The sequence below is a fragment of the Danio rerio genome, chromosome 15 (assembly GCF_052040795.2).
Source record: "Danio rerio strain M-AB ecotype USA chromosome 15, GRCz13ab, whole genome shotgun sequence".
NCBI lineage: Eukaryota > Metazoa > Chordata > Actinopteri > Cypriniformes > Danionidae > Danio > Danio rerio.
The window spans coordinates 48,332,521-48,355,858 of NC_141035.1; the positions used below are offsets into that span (position 1 = coordinate 48,332,521).

General features: G+C 37.3%; 1 protein-coding gene across 4 annotated transcripts in view; it reads right to left on the reverse strand.

Moving 5' to 3' along the window:
* Window positions 1–23,338, reverse strand: part of fgf12b (fibroblast growth factor 12b) — a 107,215-nt gene that overhangs the window by 18,280 nt on the left and 65,597 nt on the right. For 3 of the 4 annotated variants that reach the window (XM_087283307.1, XM_087283308.1, NM_001045459.1), the window contains exons 2-3: window positions 10,910–11,020; window positions 2,738–2,841 (exon numbers count right to left, since the gene is read on the reverse strand). In XM_087283307.1, coding sequence (XP_087139433.1) covers window positions 2,738–2,841; window positions 10,910–11,020 — 215 coding nt within the window. Of the gene's footprint in view, window positions 1–2,737; window positions 2,842–10,909; window positions 11,021–14,698; window positions 16,173–18,579; window positions 19,889–23,338 lie in introns of those variants that run through there. The other variant, XM_087283306.1, reaches the window with a different exon arrangement.

Genomic DNA, 23,338 nt, shown 5'->3' on the forward strand with positions numbered 1-23,338 from the left:
TTTTTTCTGTATGTGTCAATGTGTTTGTCTGTCTACGTGGATGTGTGTGTGTGTGTGTGTGTGTGTGTGTGTGTGTGTGTGTGTGTGTGTGTGTGTGTGTGTGTGTGTGTTTGAAAAACAGCGTTCCACTGTTCTCTTTGGTTGTGAATCAGTGTCGTTCAGGGGCTGCACTTGCAACTTTAATAGAACAAGTGTGTGAATTATGAATGTGGACAGCAGCAGAGGCTCGCTCTCTCCATCACATGACGCTCCAGAACATTCTCGCTGTTGTATTTTAAACTACAGCAGAAAAAGCTGACGGTAAAACCTTTCTTTGCCTTGTATTTTCAGCACTGAGCACATCTAAAAACATAAAAGCTCAACACCGCAAGAAACCTCAAGAGTACCACTATAAAAACCCACTTTCTAAGTCCTGTTTTTTATTTTAAATCTATTTATTGTCAATATTTTTCCTGTACAGAATAAATTATGCTTATAATTTCTCTTATATTCCATTTTAGATATTCCATTTTAGATCTTGATTACAGCCTTTTCACAGGTTAGTAGTAAGCTAATGTAATGTTAATTGCATAATGTAAATCTTGCATTTATGCTAATAAACAACTTATCAAAAGAAATATATTAATACAATTCAAATAAATAAGATATGAATTGATGTTTACTTTAAACTTAAATATATATTTAGAAGCTAATGCAGTTTGGGATTGTGCGGTCTGTGAAGGAGTCATGAGATGTCCTATTTTAGTGTCTGCATAAGTTTTCTAAAAGGGATTTTATAAGTAAATTGTGTACTTTAATACGTTTTAATATTTATATAAAAACAAAAAGTCTAAATCTGGCTGAATTAATGTTCCAGCATCATTCAGCATATTTATGTACTGTACCACAAACTTATAACAGCATTTGAAAAAATATATAAATCAAAAGCAAAGTAGTTATTTATTTAATTAATGACGTATTAAAAGAATAGTACTTAATTAATTACTAAGAAACATTTTCTAATCTACTTTAACGTAATAAACATCTTACATACTAAAATAAACATATGTCAAAATAATAACAAACAAACAAATATGTATGTATATATATATATATATATATATATATATATATATATATATATATATATATATATATATATATATATATATATATAAACTCATCAGCCACTTTATTAGGTACACCTGTCCACCTGCTCTGCAATGCAAATTTCTAATCAGCCAATCACATGGCAGCAACTCAATGCATTTGGGCATGTAGACATGGTCAAGACTATCAGCTGCAGTAAAAACTGAGCATCAGAATGGGGAAGAAAGGATTTAAGTGATTTTGAATGTGGCATGGTTGCAGGTATCAGACGGGCTGGTCTGAGTATTTCAGAAACTGCTGATCTACTGGGATTTTCAAGCACAACCATCTCTAGGGTTTACAGAGAATGAAAAAGAGAAAATATCCAGTGAGCGGAAGTTCTGTGGGCGCAAATGCCTTGTTGATGTCAGAGGTCAGAGGAGAATGGCCAGACTGGTTCTAACTGACAGAAAGGCAACAGTAACTCAAATAACCACTCGTTACAATCGAGGTCTGCAGAAGAGCATCTCTGAACACACAACACGTCCAACCTTGAGGCGGATGGGCTACAGCAGCAGAAGACCACACCGGGTGCCGCTCCTGTCAGCTAAGAACAGGAAACTGAGGCTACAATTCACACAGACTCACCAAAACTGGACAATAGAAGATTGGAGAAACGTTGCCTGCTCTGATGAGTCTCCATTTCTGCTGACACATTCAGATGGTCGGGTCAGAATTTGGCGTCAACAGCATGAAAGCATGGATCCATCCTGCCTTGTATTATCAGTTCAGGCTGGTGGTGGTGTAGTAATGGTGTGGGGGGGATTTTCCTGGCATTTTCTTGGCATTAGTACCAATGGAGCATCGTGTTAACGCCACAGTCTACCTGAGTATTGTTGTGGTGGAACGGGAGATTCACATCATGGATGTGCAACCGACGAATCTGCAGCAACTGAGTGATGCTATCATGTCAATATGGACCAAAATCTCTAAGGAATATTTCTAGTACCGGAAACTATTGAATGTACAGTATGCTATGAAGGATTAAGGCAGTTCTAAAGGCAAAAGGGGTTCAACCCAGTACTAGTGAGGTGTGAGTGGCCGGTGAGTATATATATATATATTTATATTTATATATATATATATATATATATATATATATATATATATATATATATATATATATATATATATATATATATATACTGTATAAGTATAAAGCATAACCACAACACAATTACTAATTCTTTACAATTAACATGAAAACAGTACTCTCCTTATAAATAAATATCTCAGTTATTCTAAAATAAACAGCTGCTGCCACAAATAACATTTATATGACCATACTGCATACTGTAGCTCTGACCTGCGATAAATCCAACAAAACATCAACCACATGAACCTGCACAAACAACAAAACATTACAACCATAACACTGATTTCCAAAACACACACTCACACACACACAAACACACCACTGAACACACACACACACAGCACATCAAAATTGCATAATAGTACATACCCTGAAAAACGCTACAGAGAAAAGAAACAAAACAGAATGTGTGATTACAGAAAAAGCGGTGAATTGTAAAACAAACAAGCATGACACACACACACACACATACACAGGCGCAATTATACAAACAGATAAGCAGTGATGTCTTACCGAAGAGAACAGAAAACCCTCTCCGTTCATGGCCACGTAGAGTCCAGCTTTCACACCCTGAATCGCCACGACCCGCAAACCCACCGGGATCAGATTAAACAGCGCTGAAACACAACAACACAACAGCAGAACATCTGCTGAGATCCATTTAATGCCAGCGCTGTCTCAAGTGCTTTTGTTACAGGTGAAGATACACCAATATTTTGTAACTTGATTGACATTGAGTAAAATATATATATATATATATATATATATATATATATATATATATATATATATATATATATATATATATATATATACAGTTGTCAGAATTATGAGCCCTTCTGAATTATAAGCCTCCTGTATATTTCCCCCCAGTTTCTGTTAAATGGAAAGAAGTATTTTACAACATGTTTTTAAACATAATAGTTTGTTCTGTAGTGTAGACAATCTAAAACAAATATTGTATAAAGAGGCTAATAATATCAGCCTTCAAATGGTTTAAAAAAGTTAAGAACTGCATGATTTTATTCTAGCCAAAATAAAACAAATAAGACTTTCTCCAGAAGACAAAATATTATCAGACATACTGAGAAAAATTCCTTGCTCTGTTAAACATCATTTAGAAAATATATTAAAAAAAAATAAATAAATAAAAATCAAAGGGGGGCTAATAATTCTGACTTCAACTATATATATATATATTTTTTTTTATATATATATATATAATATAATTTTGACTTTAACTGTATTTGAAAAAAAAAAATCTGTCAGAAAAGTTCACACAACAAGGTTTATCCAATTAGTATTTTTAAAGAGTGTCCTATAAAGACTTAAAGCTGCAGAATGTAGGATTGACATGCAATCCTAGTGGTTGAATTAGTTATTGGATTCCAAATATCGGAGCGGGTTTTTTCACCCAGCACCTCCTCCAAAGCCCAGGCAGGTTGCCAGATTGATAACACAAACAGGAGTGAATGTGTTTGACTATCAAGCGTTACACTGTCAGCTGCTCGGCTAATGCTTATGTTTGAAATATTTGTATTATTTGCTATTTAAAAACTAGCTTATGTGTTTTTTATGACTCTGAAACTGCGTCTTATTTTAGAGGCTGCTACTGTCTTCAAAAGGGACACCTTTTCTCCTATCCCCGCATATATTTAGGCAGCTTTCATGACTAAAATCAGGGGTGTCCAAACTCAGTCCAGAAGGGCCAGTGTCCTGCATATTTTAGTTCCAACCCCAATCAAACACATCTGAACCAGCTAATAAAGCTTATTAGGTATACAAAAACTTCCAGGCTGGTGTGTTAAATGAAGTCTGAGCTAAACTATGCAGGACACCGGCCCTCCAGGTCTGAGTTCGGACACACCTGACTTAGATAAAATATACAGTTTTCTGTCAAGGCAACCCATGGTGCTGAAATATAACTGGCTAAACTGTGAGTGGGCGGAGTTTCTGATCAAAACAAAGGCAGACATTCAACAATGGTACGCACATTCCCAAATGCAGAATAACTGACTTCAGCATTGTTCCTCAGACAAACAAGTACATTCGCTTAGCATGTTTTCCAAGCGTCTGCAAACATATTATGGTCCTTTTTATGATTCCAAGCAGATTTTCTGCGTCTCAAAGAACAGGTGTTTCACACACACAGCACAGCATTATTCAAAGGAGGATTGAGGGATAGAATAAGAGAGAAATAAAGGTTGTGAGTTTCAGAGGAAGGTTTTCAGCTCTCGTGTCACTGCTGCAGATTCAGAACCAGTGCGTAAAAATCCACAGGCAGCGGAGGAGGATCAGATCAGAACTGTGTGTGTGTGTGTGTGTGTGTGTGTGTGGGATTGAGAGCTCAACATGAGAGAGAATTCATGTTTATAATTCTATTCATCTAATGAGCAAGAGAGAGAAAGAGTGTGTATACAGTACCTTGTATTCCTAACGCTGTGGAGACCAAATATCTTCACAAGAATAGCAATAACAGTAACATTTGACCTCATGGGGATATTTTGGTGCCCATGAGAAAAAAGGCTCACAAATCAGACAGAATTAAGCATTTTGAAAATGTAAAAATGCAGATTGTTTCCTGTAAGGGTTGGATTTAGGGGTAGAGTATAGAAAATACAGGCTGTACAATATAAAAATGACTAATCTTGTGGGATGTCCCCATAAAGATAACTGTACAATTGTGTGATAACTGAAAATTCTGGCAGCAGCGAAAATAATTCATGATGGCAGTCCTTTTATTTATTTATTTTATTTATTCATTAACTATTATTTTCATATTTTATTTAAAAAATGTAGATTATTATTATTGGTTGTTTTTGTGTTATTTCAAGCAAATTCATTCTATAGGTTTAAAACTAATTTTTGAAGCTGCATCACATCGATTAGATACTTGCGTGTATTTCAGCGTGGAATTGAATTGAATTGAATTTTATTTGACATATTTTAGACAAACTGTACAAAAAGTATTCCATACACTTTGTTAAAAAAATCTGTCGAGGATAAAAACACAATAAAGCCCTGGGCTTATTTCCATTGTGGTCTTCTGTTAAATAAGACTGGATGTCTGTACCGGTGAGTAAATTGTGACGTCTCTAAGTGTGCAGCATTAATTCATTAACACTATTGCGTATGAGGTGAACCTTCGTTAATATGCATGATAGCTTCGAAGACTGTTTTTACCTGTTACAGTGTTCAGACGGCAGAGAGACACTACGTTGTGTTGCCAAAAACAGGTGGAATAACAAGAATTGACGACACGGGTCGTCAGTGTTGCGCTTATTAATGTGCTGCAATGAAGGTTTTGTTTTCATTTCCCCAATATGAGAGAGCAGCTGGACTGGTGTGTGGACTACAGTGCATGCGACAGAAACATGTTTATAAGGACTTTTCTCATCTGGAAATGGTGAAATCTGGATTTGCCGCTCGTCTACTTGTAAAAAAGACGCAGCTCTAGTTGGTGTTGATTGTCCTGTCTCTACAGATTTGGTAAGTGAGCGATCAGCAGGGCCAGACAGAATCTGAGGACGTTTTTTGCTATTTCTGCTGAGAATTTTGGTAAAAATCTGCGGATTTCTGCGGAATTATTTTGGGAGTATCCAGCGGAGTATCATAACTTAGACCTTAATATATTAAATAAAAAGTAATAAATTACTGAATAAAAACTGAAAAAATTCAGATTCACACATTTACTCAAGTAAATAAACTGAATTAATGATGGGCTAAAAATCTGCAGGAATCTGCGGAAAATCTGCGGAATTCTGCGTGCGCAGATTCCGGTAGGCCTAGCGATCAGTGCTCTTTGTTAGTTTATTCAGAGGCAAAGTTAGTTTGTATGGTCAGCAGTACTCTTTCAGTGTTTAAAGACAGACCTTAGTCAAAATGATTTAGTTACTAAGTTTACAGTACGTTAATATCACTACAATATTATGGACTGAAAGATCCACTGTCAATGCTGCTCTCCGAGTATAAACATGTACACACCGCAATCAAACTATTACCGTTGTGTAGAATTTTTGCCGCATTTTGTGACAGGATCGTCAATACACACTAGTCTATATACAAACGGCTTTCTGAAGCTACCTACTGAGTGCATCTAAGTTACAGAGAAATGCAGAGGTTTTTTTTTTCATATGCCGTGCCGGATCAAACACTCCAATAAAACTAAACTTTTCCACCAGTTCCTCACATCCAATATCTCGTTTATCGAGAGGGCATGCAGGAAATGCTCCTAAATGAAAGTGAAAGTGCCGAACTGCAGTTAAAGTCGACATATTATTAATTTGGCAAATAATTGGATTACTGATGTCCATGTAAACACAGTCACTGTCTGTCTCCCCTGCGTCTGTGTGTTTGTTTTGCCACTGTGAAAATCAGCGCATGTCCAAACGGAAACTCCCATTTTTATGCAAAATCTTCCCTGTTTCCCTTCCCCGACACTCCCATTTAAACAGAGCTGGACACACCCACTTTTCTGACTTTATCCAAACTAGAGGTGTGAAAACATCGTGCTGAAACAGGGGGTTTGTGGCCCTTTAAATTTGGTGCATGTATGAAAATATTATTTTGGTGGTATAAAATAATAATTAACAGTAATAATTTAATGACTAACAAATACCTAACAAAAAATAATACATAAAACACAGAAAAGCAAGGAAATGCAGAATTTAGGTAAAGAATGGCAATATTCACTCAGTTCAAAGACTAATGAGAAGCATCAAGAATCAATAAAAAATGCAATAATGAAAGCAATAATAACACTGTATTGTTTATGACCATAAAAACAGGTATAAACCAATATGCTGGCTATTCAATTTTGAACAGTCCCGATGTTTTACGTCTTGAGTTTTTAATGCGTTTAGATCTGCTATGTACTGTATGTATAAAGGAAAATGTAACAAGTAGAACCGAAATCATGGGGCTCTTAAGAAGTAATCTTTATGAAACAATCTATGGAATTACCGTCGAAACGAAAAACTAAAAAAATAAGTGGATTTGCATTTTTTTCTCTCTACTGCTTATTCATCAGTTTTGCAGGAAGTCAAGCAGATTCTGCCTGTCCTGGGTTTCAGTTGTCTGGCTGATCAATATTCTCACTTTAGATGAAAACATGTTTGCCCACAGTTGTCTGATCGGGTTATAGGAGAATTCCCTATGGTGTGAAAACCACACAATATGCTGTTCACTGAAACTGTCTTCATAAACAATGCCATGCATTCACTTGTATTACACTTACACTGGATTCTGATTGGTTACTGACATTCCAAGGTATGTTATTCCCAGATTACAACCAATTAAATTAATAAAACAAGCTCATCTGGGTTCTACAAATCACCCTGACCTTTCGTGAATATGTCCACATTTATGCACTGTTAAAAAAAATCTGTAAAAGCATTCAACAGAATAGCTGCATGGCCTCCAGAGATACATAAGTGCATACATACATAACAGACTTTACAGTAAAAATTAATTAAACAGTTTATTACTGTTCATAAATTGCATTTAAACTGTGGAAAATTGATAAACTGTGAAACTATAGACTTAAATGTCCAACTTTCAGGTTAATCGCCATAAACTTTTTTTTTTGTAAAATTGCTCCGTGCAGTTACAGTAATTTACTTTAAATACAGTTTTCCATATGTTTCCATATATTTCCTGGTTAGTGTATACTCCATCAGCTGTTTTCATTTCTGTCAGCTTTGGGTTTTTTTCTGGCGCCATCTTGTGATGGAATAATGCGCGGATTAGTGTATACTCCATCAGCAGTTTTTGTTTTAGTCAGCTTTGTGTGTTTGACTGTTTGGCGCCATCTTGTGTCTAAATAATGCGTAGGTTAGTGTATACTCCATCAGCTGTTTTCACTTCTGTCAGCTTTGTGTTTTTGTCTGGCGCCATCTTGTGTCTGAATAATGCGCGGGTTAGTGTATACTCCATCAGCTGTTTTTGTTTCTGTCAGCTTTGTGTGTTTGACTGTTTGGCGCCATCTTGTGTCTAAATAATGCGCAGGTTAGTGTATACTCCATCAGCTGTTTTCACTTCTGTCAGCTTTGTGTTTTGTCTGACGCCATCTTGTGTCTGAATAATGCACGGGTTAGTGTATACTCCGTCAGCAGTTTTTGTTTCTGTCAGCTTTGTGTGTTTGACTGTTTGGCGCCATCTTGTGTCTGAATAATGCGCGGGTTAGTGTATACTCCATCAGCTGTTTTCGTTTCTGTCAGCTTTGCGTTTTTGACTGTTTGGCGCCCTCTTGTGTCTAAATTATGCGCAGGTTAGTGTATACTCCATCAGCTGGTTTCGTTTCTGTCAGCTTTGTGTTGTGACTGTTTTGCGTCATCTTGTGTCTAAATAATGCGCAAGTTAGTGTATACTCCATCAGCTGTTTTCGTTTCTGTCAGCTTTGTTTTGACTGTCTGGCGCCCTCTTGTGTCTGAATAATGAGCAGGTTAGTGTATATTCCATCAGCTGTTTTCGTTTCTGTCAGCTTTGTGTTTAATTAAATAATTATTAAACTATTATAGCTCAAAACAATATTTTTGTGTCTAATGTTTATGGCAAGTAGCAATGTAAAAAAGGGGGTAAAGTACATATAGGACAGTTGTTTTTGCAGAATAAAAGCGTTCAGTCTTATACAACAGTGCTCCGCTTGGTTTGAGGCTGCATTAAAAAAAATCAGGCTTTATTCTATCATAACAACCGACTACATGTACATTACTCCTTACTTTTTAAATCCAACGCAAAAACAGTTTGAGCTTAGAACTTTTAATGCAATGCTTTTCAGCTAACATTCTAGTAGTTAAATGTGATTAAGAGTGCATCCCATGTTGACTTTAACACTGAATCTCTTGTAAGACTCGAGCGTGTTTCACGTGTTTCGGACAATGACTGCATTTAAGCCTGTTGGACTCGCTAATGTGAGTTGCGCAGATAAGAAGGAAGACAGTGCAATTCAAAGGCATTTCAGAGGAGATTCAAACATGAGTGGGCACCTTCACCACAGAGAGAATACAGGAGCTGGAAGAGAGATGAACGCTTCGAAATCCTCTGCTTTATAAGTAAAACATCCTTCTCCAACTCCCTGGGGAGATGAGCTCTCAAATCTGTGTGTGTATGTGTGTGAGTGAGTGAGTAATGCAAATGTAGATCTGAGGAAATACACATAACTGCGAGATCAGGCAAAATCTCAAACACACACATAAAACTTGTATAACTATCTTTACGGGGACTGAATGATTTTTATACGGTATTTGCAAGCTGTATATTCTATATTCTAGCTCTAAACCCAACTCTCACAGGAAACTATCTGCATGTTTACATTTTCCAAATACTTCATACTGTGTGATTTATGAGTCTTTTTCTCATGGAGACCAAAAAAAATGTTGCCACAAAGGAAAAATGTACTGGTAATGCTATACTTGTGGGGACATTTTGGTTTGTACAATGTCAGAAATACAAGATATACACTCACTCACTCACTTACAGGTCGAATTTCAGAAGAAAGTTTCTTATAAATGACTGAAATCTACTTTAGGAGTCTCATTGAAACTCCAAGTGTTTTTACAAGAAAGAAGTTAAAGGCCTTCAAGTCTTTGGATGCCTACAATGTTGTTCTGTGTGGTCATGTGAAAGAAATTATGTCTCATGATGACCAGATTCAAAACTATGTAGTGCTAAAAACCGAGGCTCTGCCTAGGCAAAGACAAGGAAAGAAGACGAACCTTTACAAGGCCTGGCTAATCATCAACAAGCAAAACTACTGCATTCTGACAGCGAACTGCACCTGTACAGCAGGGTATGTGAACGCACATCTTTACATTTCACTCTAAGCATTCAGTGTCTGCAGTTTACTTACCCATATTTAACTGTTTTTGCTGAAATCATTGCTGCAATCAAAAACCAGTAATATGATTCAGCATAGCGTGAACTTACCTATTGCAACTGGTCTTTTTTTGCAACCGGTATGCGCTGTTGATCCCCAGTGACACCATGTGTGATGTACTGTAGGTTGGTAATTCCCCTATAGCTTTCAGGTAAACTCACAGCGGCTTATTATAAGAATTTCTCAATCATTTTGTTCCACAGTTGGCGTAAGAAGGAACATAGAAACATTATCTGACTAACAACAAGCAGCTAAATGTGTCTGGAAAAGTATTCATAGACAGCATAATTGTGAATGCGTCTGATTGGTCGGAGTAGACATCCCACATCAGCGTATTCTAAATGTGAGCACTCTCTTTATCTGGCAATTTCTGCGTTCACACAGAGCAGCATTCTGGCTAATTACCGGTAATGTTACAACTTCTCTTTGCAGTAAATTGCCAGAGCAAATTTACCAGTATTTTAAAAAAGGGCCTGTTTACACATGATCCCTTTTCAGAAAATTGCCGCAAAAAAGTCTGTATGTGTGAAAGGGGCTTATGAATGGACTTTTTCAATGTTATTTTAAAAATAGAACAGTGTTGGAATAAACATTCTAAAAACAGAACAGGAATTTTTAGAATGTAAATAGAATGTTTACTGAAGCTTTTGATCTCTTTAGAATGTCCTCGGTTAATAAGAGTAGCATATTTCACTTTCTGCTATTTCTGCAACACCCTCCTCCTAACCGTCCTTAGTTTTCCTTTCGGATATGAGAGTCTATCAGTTTCTGACACAGAGGACAGTGGGAACAGAGGGAGAAAGACTCACTGTAGTCGCTGTTTTCATCTTTGGTCCCGCTGATGGTTCCGTCCGGCTGCATCGTCAAGTAAAATCCCTGCTCACTGAAGAGCCTGGTCACGATCCCCTTCAGTTGAGGCTCTGAAACACACACAAACATCGTATTAAATAAGACTTACACTTACAATTGTGGGACATAAACTGAGAATTGTGGGATACAAACTGGAAATTGTGGGATATGAACTGGGAATTGTGGGATATAAACAGGGAATTGTGGGACATAAACTGAGAAGTGTGGGATTTAAACTGGATATTGCAAGATTTAAAATGGAAGTTGTGAAATATCATCTATGAATTGCAAGATACAAACATTGTATAAATTGCAGGATATAGTCTACGAATTGCCTAAAATATAAACTGGGAATTGTGGAATAAAATCTGGGACTTGTAGAATATAGACTGAGAATTGTGGGATATAAACTGGGAATAGCAAGATTTAAACTGGGAATTGAGGGATATAAGTTTAGAATTATGGGATATAAGCAGGGAATTGTTGGATATAAACTTAGAATTGTGGGATATTAAGCAAGAATTGTGGGATATAGATTGGTAAACGTGGGTAAGAACTGCAAAATATGAATATGAAATATAAAGCGGGAATTGCTAGATGTAAACTGGCAATTGTTGGATATAAACTAGAATTGTGGAAAATAAACTTTGAATTGTGGGATTTAAACTGGAATTGCGGTATATAAAGTTGGAATTGTGGGATATAACCTGGGAATTGCAAGATATAAACAAAAAATTGCAAGATTTTTAACTGGGAATTGAGGGATATACATTTAGAATTGTGGGATATAAGCAGGGAATTGTTGGATATAAACTTGGAATTCTGGGATGTAAACTAACAATTGCAAGATTTAAACTGGGAATTGCGTAATATAAACGGAGAATTGTGAGATTAAAACTAAGAATTGCCAGATTTAAACTGGGAAAAGTGAGGTTGGGAATTGGGACAAGATATGAATTAGGAATTGCAGGATATAAACAGATATAGACTAAACTGGGAATTGTGGAATATACATTTGGAATTGTGAGATACAACCTGTGAATTGTGGTACATAAACTGGAATTGTGGAAAATAAACTTGGAATTTTGGGATTTAAACTGGAATTGAGGGATATAAAGTCAGAATTTTGAGATATATATGTGTGATATAAATTAAAATTGTGGAATATAAACTGGGAACTGCGGGATTTAAATTGGGAATTGTGGGGCTTAAACTGGAAATTGAGGGATAATAAGTTATAATTGTGGGATGTAACCATGACTTGTTCGAGATAAAATTGCAATAGAGGGATGTAAACTAAGAATTGCAGGATATAAACTGGGAAATGTGTTATATAAATAAAGAATTGTGATATTTAAATGGGATATTGTGTGCTATAAAGTAAAATTGCATCATTTAAACAAGGTGGGAATAGTAAAATAAAAAATAAGAACTGTAAGATATGAACTGGGAATTGTGGTACATACACTGTGAATAGCAAGATAAAGTGTTGCTATTGTAAAAATGGAAACATAAAATGAGAATTTTTTCACATCACGTAACAAAAACTAACCTTTAAACCACTCACAAACAAGCAGAAGCTTTAAGTGGAATATAGACAGTCCATCATAAACATCTGCATTCAAAATAAATGAATTAAAAAAGGACCTGTCGCGCTACCAAAACGCCAAGTGCTGCTAGCCAATTAAAACGTGTTAATTGTTTCAGTACCTTGATAATTATGTTAGTAAACCCGCTCCCCTTCCGCTCTGACATCTGTGACACCGTCTCACTCCCAGCATCCTTTCAAGACTTTCACAGCAATATTTAGTATTAAAAAGGTCACCGACTATAAAAAGATCTCAGAAATTTGAATTACAGACACTCTGCTGCAACATTTCTCATCTGAGAGGAGCTCAGTCAACCAGTATGAACCGAGTTACAAGAAAACGTAGTCAAACGACACAGAAATGGTAAAACAAAACGAGAAGCACAATATAATGTTACAGATAAAACGGTTTGCTCTCCTGTGAAATTGTAATTCTTTTTCAAATATTTCCCAAGAGCTGTTTAACAGAATATTTTTTCAACACACTTTTAAAAATAATAGTTCATTCATTCATTCATTCATTTTCCTTCGGCTTAGTCCCTTTATTCATCAGGGGTCGCCACAGCGGAATGAACCGCCAACTATTCCAGCATATGTTTTACACAGCAGATGTTCTTCCAGCTGCAACCCAGTACTGGGAAACACCCATACACTCTCACATTCACACACACTCATACACTGCAGCCAATTTAGTTTATTCAATTCCAAAATACATTGCCTGTGTTTGGACTGTGGGGGAAACCAGAGCACCCAGAGGAAGCCTACGCCAACTTGGGGAGAACATCCAAACTCCACACAGAAATGCCATCTGGCAAAGTCGAGACTCGAACCAGCGATCTTCTTGCTGTTTAACACTGAATAAAGCACATGGGGTTTTCCTGAAGTGATCATTGTCAGTTTATCCTGTTGTTCAGCGGTGAGAAATTAAAGCCGTTTCTAAAGTATAAATTTCAGGTGTTGCTTAGGACAAAACTCCTTTTAATATAGAAAATATTTCTTCTATGGCGTGCCATTGTTTACATTTAGAACACGATTTAAATCAGCCCCAAGTCAGCCTTTAGGCTCGAGATTGGCTCCATTGGTCGTCAATCTGGCAACCAGCGCTTGCGTTTGTTTTGATCCAGGAATGCAATACCTAGTTCAACCACAGGGTGTCAAACTAACTAACTGCACCTTTAAGGGGGTTATTAATATTGACCTTATAAAACAATTCATTCATTTTCTTTTCGGCTTAGTCCCTTTATTAATCCGTGGTCGCCACAGCGGAATGAACCGCCAACTTATCCAGCATATGTTTTACACAGCCGATGCCCTGCGACCCATCTCTAGGAAACATCCATACACACTCTTTCACACTCACACTTTGGACATATGCACTGCATGTCTTTGGATTGTGGGGAAAACCGGAGCACCCAGAGGAAACTCATGCGAACCCAGGGAGAACATGCAAACTCCACACAGAAACGCCAACTGACCGACCCGAGGCTCGAACGAGCGACCTTCTTGCAGTGAGGCGACAGCATACCAACTGCACCACTGCGTCGCTAAAATAATTTGTAAATATATTAAAAAATAAAAGAAACAAGACTTTCTTTATATATATATATATATATATATATATATATATATATATATATATATATATATATATATATATAAAGAAAGTCTTGTTTCTTTTATTTTTTTATATATTTATATTAATATATATATATAATAAAAAACACTGAGGAAAATGGAAAATGTCCTTACTCCATTAAAAATCATTAATTAAAATGGAAAATAAAAAATAAATAATTTAAATGTTACAAGAGGGCTAGTAATTTTGTCTTTAAATGCACTGAAAAAATATATATCTTTTTTTTATGTAAGTGGTTGAATTTAAACACATTAAGTTGAGCATTACTAAATTAGTTTGCGTAAATTCAGCCCATATAAATTGTTGCTTTAAAATAATGAGCATAATAAATCAGTGTTTTTAGTTTAATGCAGCGTGCATAAATTACTTGCACACAATTAATAAAACAAAAAACGCAAAACACGATTTTCTGGCATCAAACTCTCCAACAGTGCACAGGTGATGCGTGGAGCGCGCGCGCGCGCGCGTTTTTCTGGAGCTCCGCGCGCACAGGTGCGTCAGTGCACAAGGTGTAAATGAACTGACCTGGTTTCCTCCGCACGGGTCGCTTTTTCCCACTGCAAAACCGGACTTTGCCGAAGAGTCCGAACAGGTGCCGCTCGCACAGTGAGCCCCGGCCGGTGGGCTCTTTACCGGGGCTGGAGCGGCGCTTTCCGGTCGCCGCTCGTTCACTGTTGGACTCGCGCGCCTGGCGTTTCTGTCGAATGAGCGAACTGGCGATCGCCGCAGCCATATCACGGCGCAAGGAGACACACGGGTCCGGTCGGGCAGATTCTGTGCAGATTCCCGGTGCAGAGCACAGGCGCGGGGGAGCGGGCGCGCGCAGTCATGCACCGGAGCATGAGCGAAACCGATAGACTCGCGGTTTCTTACCACGGAAAGCACTTAGAGTTACATAACCGCACAATTAGACCACATAACAACACACAGAGACTGTCCCAAAAAACGAGAGGTCCTAACGGGAGCGTCAGTTATTCATGACTCCTGTCAGATATGTGCAGCTGGAATGACGGTCGACGCTTGTGAACTTCTCATCAAAAAATCATCCGCGAAGTCCGGTTTGCTCTCAACATGTGGATCCGAGAGTCCTCAGCCCATGTCTGAGTGGAGAGCCCGGAGTCCAGAGAACAACTGAACTGAGGATCCTTCAAGAGGCGTCTCTCCAGATGAAGAGATGATGGAGCTCAGAGAGATGCTGAGAGAGAGAGAGATGGGAGGGGAGGGATGTGTGTGTGTGTGTGTGAGAGAGAGAGAGAGAAGAGAGAGAGAGAGAGAAATGTGTGTGTGTGTGTCTGTATTTGTGTAAGTTTATATGATGTGTGTGTATTTTTGTGTTTGTGTGTGTGCCTGTATCTGTGTGATGTTTGTGTGTGTGAGATGTGTGTGTGTGAGTGTTTGTGTGTGTGTGTGTGTGTGTGTGTGTTTGTATTCGTGTGAGTTTGAGTGATCTCTGTGTGTGTGTGTGTGTGTGTGTGTGTGTGTGTGTGTGTGTGTGTGTGTAAGAGAGAGAGAAATGTGTGTGTGTGTCTGTATTTGTGTGAGTTTACAGTATATGATGTGTGTATTTTTGTGTTTGTGTGTGTGCCTGTGTTTGTGCGTGTGAGATGTGTGTGTGTGTGTGTTTGAACAGAAGGAAAAGGAGAGAGATACTAAAAGAGAGTATGTGTATTTGTGTGTGGTGTTCGTGTGAGATGTATGTGTGTAAGTGTGTGGTCGAACAGAAGGAAAAAGAGAGAGATGCTGAAAAAGAAAAAGACAAGAGCGGGAGTGATGTGTGTGTGTGTGTGTGTGTGTGTGTGTGTGTGTGTGTGTGTGTGTGTGTGTGTGTGTGTGGTCGGATAGAAGGAAAAAGAGAAGGAGAGCGACTCGACTGGGAACAGAGGCGGGAGGTCAAAGCAACAGCTTTCCCGAAAAATGACACAGTCGCAGCGGGAGCATAACAGAGTCCTGAAGCTGAGACTAAACTTGTTGGCTTTTCAGACAAGCGCATATCCTTATCCTTAAACCAGTGGTTCTCAAACTTTTTTCACCAAGTACCACCTTAGAAAAAAATCGTCTCTCCAAGTACCACCTTACGACGCTATTTTTTAACCAGTATTAAAAAATAGCGTTGTAAGCATAATTAAGCAGCTACAGGTGTGCACAGTTTTAAAACGATGCAGATTACTTCCTATTAGTAAGAATATGTGTTATTGTCAGTCACTTTAAACATTTGAAATAGTCTGAACATTAACTGTGCTTGCAGATAAAAAAAAAAAAAAGTTTTAGTTAAAATGTGCTTTTAAAAGTTCATAAAAAAATGGCGCTGTTCTTAAAAAGTAAAAAGAAAACTGCTGTACTTAAATCTAAAGCATTCATAGTAGCCTATTCATCAAAAGCTGGAAATGCTGCTTGGACCTTATAAATATAGGCTATATGTCATATTCATACACTTTCAGACAAATCTTGAAATAAATGTTAAATGTACATATGACAGGGTTCACACAGGCACAGCCTAATGAAAATCGATTCCAGCACCTATTTTTTTTTATTCAAGACTGACATGCTATGTATTGAAGACCTGAAATGTATTCTCAGCAACCCATAAAACATTGCATAGGAATAGATACAAATAAAAACCATTAATAATAATATTTATTAATCATATATTAATAATATAATAAACCTGCACTAAGTGCTTGTGAAATTTTTTTTGTACTCAAGTAAAAATACTATTACACTGCTAAAATAACAAAGATTTTAGTAAATAATACTAATATTAGGTAAAAGTACAAATTACTCTTTTAAAAATTACTAGTTGGTTACTTTTGAAAAAAAATCTGATTTTCATTATGAAATCACTTTTTTTTTAAGTGTAAACCTGATTTAATAGTTTGATTGCTTACATCCCAAAGCTACTTGTATAATTTGCACTAACAAAGGAAGTATAGTCAATTTTTCCTTTCATGACAATTAATCTTTTTCAATAGCACTGGTAAAACTACCAAATAATCTTTAAGGCCATAGAGACGCTTTTTGCCCATTTTTAAAAAAAATATATTTTTAAGCTTTGAAAGGTTAAATTAAAGTAAATGGTAAAAAGATTTAAATTTAGCCTTTTATTTACATATTTTACACTATTTTCTTTACAATATGGCAAATTTGTTTCTTAAATAGCTGTACATCACATGTAGATTTTATTTTACACTTGATCTTAATCTAAAATAGAAATGTAAAAAATACAAGTACACTGTCAGTAAAAAAATAAAACAAATGACTTCATTTTACTTGAGGTATTTGAAATATGACGACACTACATTTATCAAAGCAGTGCTTTAAGAGCCTTATTGTAAATTGTGATAAATAAACAATAAGTAGGCTAACAATGGATTGCTTTGACCTGTAATGCTTTAGGACAGATCAGAATACAGCTAAATGTATAAATCACACAAATACCTCATCTAGAAACATTTCCAGCATAATTATTTAGTGGTAAAGAAATAAAAAATGTTCCACCTTTGCTAAAAGTAAGTTTCACTTCACAACACAGCCAAATAAGAAGACCATTAGCATTGTCATCGATCATGTATCAATCTATTTCCAAATATTTGATAACTTTGAATACTTTTGACTAAATTTAGTTAAGGAGCAAAGATAAATAATGTCTACTTTAATAGTGGAAAGATCGCGATTGTATTCTATCTGAGCACACACGCGATCATCAGAGCACTTGCAGTTCATTTTAAAAAAGCCTATTTAAGAGCTCGCATATCTGTTTTAGCGATTTGCGTACATGAATGCGCTCTCGTGTTAAAATAAAGCACTCGCCGCATTTGCAGAAATGAGTAATTGCGCAATACCTCCATTCCCGCGCCGCAATTCAGACTGTGTTTAGAGGAGTGACAGGTCAGAGGCGAGTCGACTGGCTGTCGGAGAGCGAAACGTGTATGAAGATCATCAAATAGGCAGGAAATAAGTCCGCGGTTTAATTACTCTGCTAGACATCTCTGTAGTGAAAACATCCGAGAAGCATTATTCCAACAAAGCATTTGTTTTTAAGTTGTTTTTTCTGTCTCTGCAACACAGAAAGCCTTTGTCCCGCCCTTACATTTCACGCAACTAGACAAGGTCGACTGTGATTGGCCACTTTTCATGTCAGTCAAATCACGCTTCAGAATCAATTCTTAAACTTCGGAAACTGATTTTCAGCAGCTTATGACACAATGCACTAAAAAAAACACTCTAAGCACAGCGTTGTGATCGTACGCTTCACAAAACAGCCAATGCTGATCACATCAATGTTATATTACGCATTAAAGGATTAAAAGTTTTAATAGTTTCTTTCATTATTCAGCGATTCCTCCGCGTACCACTAGGAGGAAGCCCGCGTACCACTAGTGGTACGCGTACCACAGTTTGAGAACCACTGCCTTAAACCATGACCAAAAACCCAGCCATGCCTGAACAAAAGGACATAAACAGTGTTTCTCACTGGACAGATTGGTGTTTGTGTCCCGGGCATGGCCTAAACTGTAAAAGTGCCCACATTTATGCTCTGACTCTCCCATAATACTTATGAGAGATTTATACTCATGGTGAATTCGAAATGACCAGTCAAGACATTCCAAGGTATGTTATGTCCATAAAACAACCGCTGAATAACACAAGTTCATCTGATCAGTTGTTTTCGTTTCCATCAGCGTTGTAATTTTGACTGTTTGGCGCCATCTTGTGTCTGAATAATACTCAGGTTAGTGTATACTCCGTCAGCTGTTTTCGTTTCTGTCAGCTTTGTGTTTTTGACTGTATTTAGCACCATCTTGTGTCTGAATAATGTGCAGGTTAGTGTATACTCCATCAGCTGTTTTCGTTTCTGTCAGCTTTGTGTTTTTGACTGTATTTAGCACCATCTTGTGTCTGAATAATGTGCAGGTTAGTGTATACTCCATCAGCTGTTTTCGTTTCTGTCAGTTTTGTGTTTTTGAATGTTTGGTGCCACCTTGTGTCTGAATAATGTGCAGGTTAGTGTATACTCCATCAGCTGTTTTCGTTTCTGTCAGCTTTGTGTTTTTGAATGTTTGGCTCCATCTAGTGTCTGAATAATGCACAGGTTAGTGTATACTCCATCAGCTGTTTTCGTTTCTGTCAGCTTTGTGTTTTTGAATGTTTGGCGCCATCTTGTGTCTGAATAATGCTCAGGTTAGTGTATACTCCATCAGCTGTTTTCTTTTCTGTCACCTTTGTGTTTTTGAATGTTTGGCGCCATCTTGTGTCTGAATAATGCGCAGGTTAGTGTATACTCCATCAGCTGTTTTCGTTTCTGTCAGCTTTGTGTTTTTGTCTGGCGCCATCTTGTGTCTGAATAATGCGCAGGTTAGTGTATACTCCATCAGCTGTTTTCGTTTCTGTCAGCTTTGTGTTTTTGTCTGGCGCCATCTTGTGTCTGAATAATGCGCAGGTTAGTGTATACTCCATCAGCTGTTTTCGTTTCTGTCAGCTTTGTGTTTTTGTCTTGCGCCCTCTTGTGTCTGAATAATGCGCAGGTTAGTGTATACTCCGTCAGCTGTTTTCGTTTCTGTAAGCTTTGTGTTTTTGTCTTGCACCCTCTTGTGTCTGAATAATGCGCAGGTTAGTGTATACTCCATCAGCTGTTTTTGCTTCTATCAGCTTTGTGTTTTTGTCTGGCGCCCTCTTGTGTCTGAATAATGCGCAGAATAGTGTATACTCCATCAGCTGGGTATCTCATAAACTGCAAACGGCTGTTTGTCCATACGAAAATGCAGTATCAGGTGACTGAAACCGATACTTTCTGAAAACTTCGCCCAGGGTGTTTATTTCAACAAAATTCCAGGTACGGTGTTTCTGATTCGCTTACACTCATCATGGGTTCACACCAAATGCAAAAGATACGATTGAGACAAATTACGCACGTTTGCAGCAACATGCCACATATTCAGTGTCGTTCGCACCATGGGACGGTAATCTGCCTATGGTACCAAATTTACATTGACTTCTATGCATTTTACAAATGCAAGTACTTAATGAACCCAGCATAAGTTTTATCGCCCCCTGTTGGTTCGACATGCCCATGCCATCTATCATAGTGCATTTTTGCGAATAAACTATAAAGCAATAAAGTACGTATACCAACAAACTACTGATGTTTTATGATCAATTTTATGATCAATTGTGTACAAAATAAAAGTTTGTATGTGTGCGTACTACTATGTATATTTATTATGGATGTAAAAATGCACACATACAAGCATATATTTTAGAAATGTGAACATATTTAAATAAAAAAAATTATATATATAATTATTATATATAGAAAATGTTTGAATGAATACATATATATATATATATATATAAACATGTTCTATACATGTACATGCATATAACTATGTATGTGTGCATTTATACAAACTAAATATACACAGTAATCACAAAACTATACTTTTTTTGTATGCAATTTGTCACAATTAATTGTTTAACAGCACTATAAACCAAACATTTCAGAGAAATGAACTGCTTTTTGCCACTTTGCAGATTGTCTACAAGCAGAAACAGCTATTTTACACTAACACAAGTTTGACATTTACAAAAAAAAGGATAACAGGTGGCATTACTGAAAAAAAATTAGTGCAGTTTCAGCATAAATAGGATGTTTTTACAACACTCACAAGCTGTCGAGTCCAAAACTAATGTTGCAAATAAATCAATACAATGCAGAATCTTGCAAATGGACATTATTGAGCCAGCATCATTAGGACCCAGTTTAATTAGGGCAATTCAAAACTGCATTCACGAATGGCGCAGCTTCATATGATTGCGTTTTGTGAAGATCAGGGTTGATGTGTGTGTGTGTGTGTTTTCTGATGGAGCAGCTGTCACTGATGCTGACTCAGGTATCAATATCGTATCGAATATACACAAACACACAGAGCTGTCAGGTGCTGAGAGATGCTTTCTGAAGTCTCCAGTAAAGAGGCCAATCACTGTGACCCAGATACATCATTCAACCTTCATCACACAACACTGATTATTTTATCACTGAGAGAGAAAGACTGGAGAAAAGAGAGAAAGAGAGGAGGTCTATCTATAGTCTGCGCTGAGTAGGCCAGTAGTATACTTGTGCATGCTAGTTCACACACTCTCACACACACATCACTGTAAAAGAAATCCGTAAATTTGCAGTTTTTCTGTATTTTTGGATTCATGTTTTTAGTTTTTCCGCTTTATTGATGCTTTTGAATTGCATTATGGTATCTTAATCTTTCTTCCAGCAATTGTTAACCTTGAAAAGTTCAAAAAGGTGGCTTTTATAAACATTTTTGAAAGTTTAAAGTGCTATATTTTCTGGGTTGGTGTTGTATATTACGCTACAAAAGCCTTTTAATAAACTGCAGCACATTTTCTGTTATTTTACAGACTTATATCTCTATATATTATTATTTATTACACATATTATTTCAAACTACTAAAATGTCAAAATAAAAGTCACTTTATTAAACTGTACAGTTGAATTTTCAACATTAAAAGTCGACAGAGCAGAGATCAACATCCCATAATGCAATTCATTCATTCATTCAATCATTTTCTTGTCGGCTTAGTCCCTTTATTATTCCGGGGTCACCACAGCGGAATGAACCACCAACTTATCCAGCAAGTATTTAGGCAGCAGATGCCTTTCCAGCCGCAACCCATCTCTGGAAAACATCCACACACACATTCACACACACACACACACACACACACTCATACACTATGGACAATTTAGCCTACCCAATTCACCTGTTCCGCTTGTCTTTGGACTGTGGGGGAAACCGGAGCACCCGGAGGAAACCCACACGAACGCAGGGAGAACATGCAAACTCCACACAGAAACGCCAACTGAGCCGAGGACGGGGGAGGAGCGGAGGATCGCAATGCCGGCATCGTCTAGTATCGGCCCAACCCTAATATGTACATAGCAGAGCTTGCAAACTGTGTTTTTTTTTGTCGACCACACAAAAGTTGTCAACATAACTCACTGGAAATCCAAAATACTTTCACAACGGCGACTTCATTGAAAGAGGAGAGGGTTTAAGTTCTGTTGACAGGTCTCCTGCGTGTTTTTTCGCTTGGCAAGCCAAGCTGATGTGACATGGGGGCGTGGCAGCATCGACGATTCCATTTTTTGATTCGATAATCGAAATGTAGCATGAAATTCGATCGATTTCAATTTAAAATCCACTATAGAATACTTTTGAATATTACAGATGTACTGTGTACTATTCATTGCAACATATTACACATTCTAAACCAGGGGTGCTCAAACTTTTCGTTTGAAAGGCCAATAACCAAATATCAGCAAGAGCCGTGGGTCGAAGATAATATACCAAATTCATTCATTCATTCATTTTCTTTTCGACTTAGTCCCTTTATTAATCTGGGGTGGCCACAGCGGAACAAACCGCCAACTTGTCCAGCATATGTTTTACACAGTGGATGCCCTTCCAGCTGCAACCCATCTCTGGGAAACATCCATACACACTCATTCACACACATTCACTACGGACAATTTAGCTTACCTAATTCACCTGTACCACATGTGTTTAGACTTGTGGGACAAACCGGAGCACCCTGAGGAAACCCACACTAACAAGGGGAGAACATGCAAACTCCACACAGAAACGCCAACTGATTCAACCGGGGCTCAAACCAGCGACCTTCTTGCAGTGAGGCGATTGTGTTACCCACGGCGCCATAAGTAAATATAATAACATAAAATTCATTTTGTAACCTTTCAGGGTACAAACATTTAGCTAAAAGTATCTTCAAAATCAATCAAAACATGTTGTTCTTATCAACCCTTAAAAGGTGTTTAAGCACTACTGAATGGTTCCTCAGGTGCTTTTCTGTGTAAACAGCACACATTTCATTCCGAACAAACTAAACAAAACACAGTTCGGTGTTCTTACATAGGCAAGTGTGTGTTGAAGATCACCCTAATGATCCAGGAGTTGTATAACTTCATCTCAGCAATGCAGGTGTGTGTGTGAGTGTGCGCATGTTCTTCTGAGGAGTGTATCCTGCCCTCAGCAATGATCCCAAAATGAGTATATATTACAAACTGGAGATCAGATTTAGAAAAATAAGAAAAGAGACGGAAACTGAAACTCTATAATCTAGATTTGGTGTCCA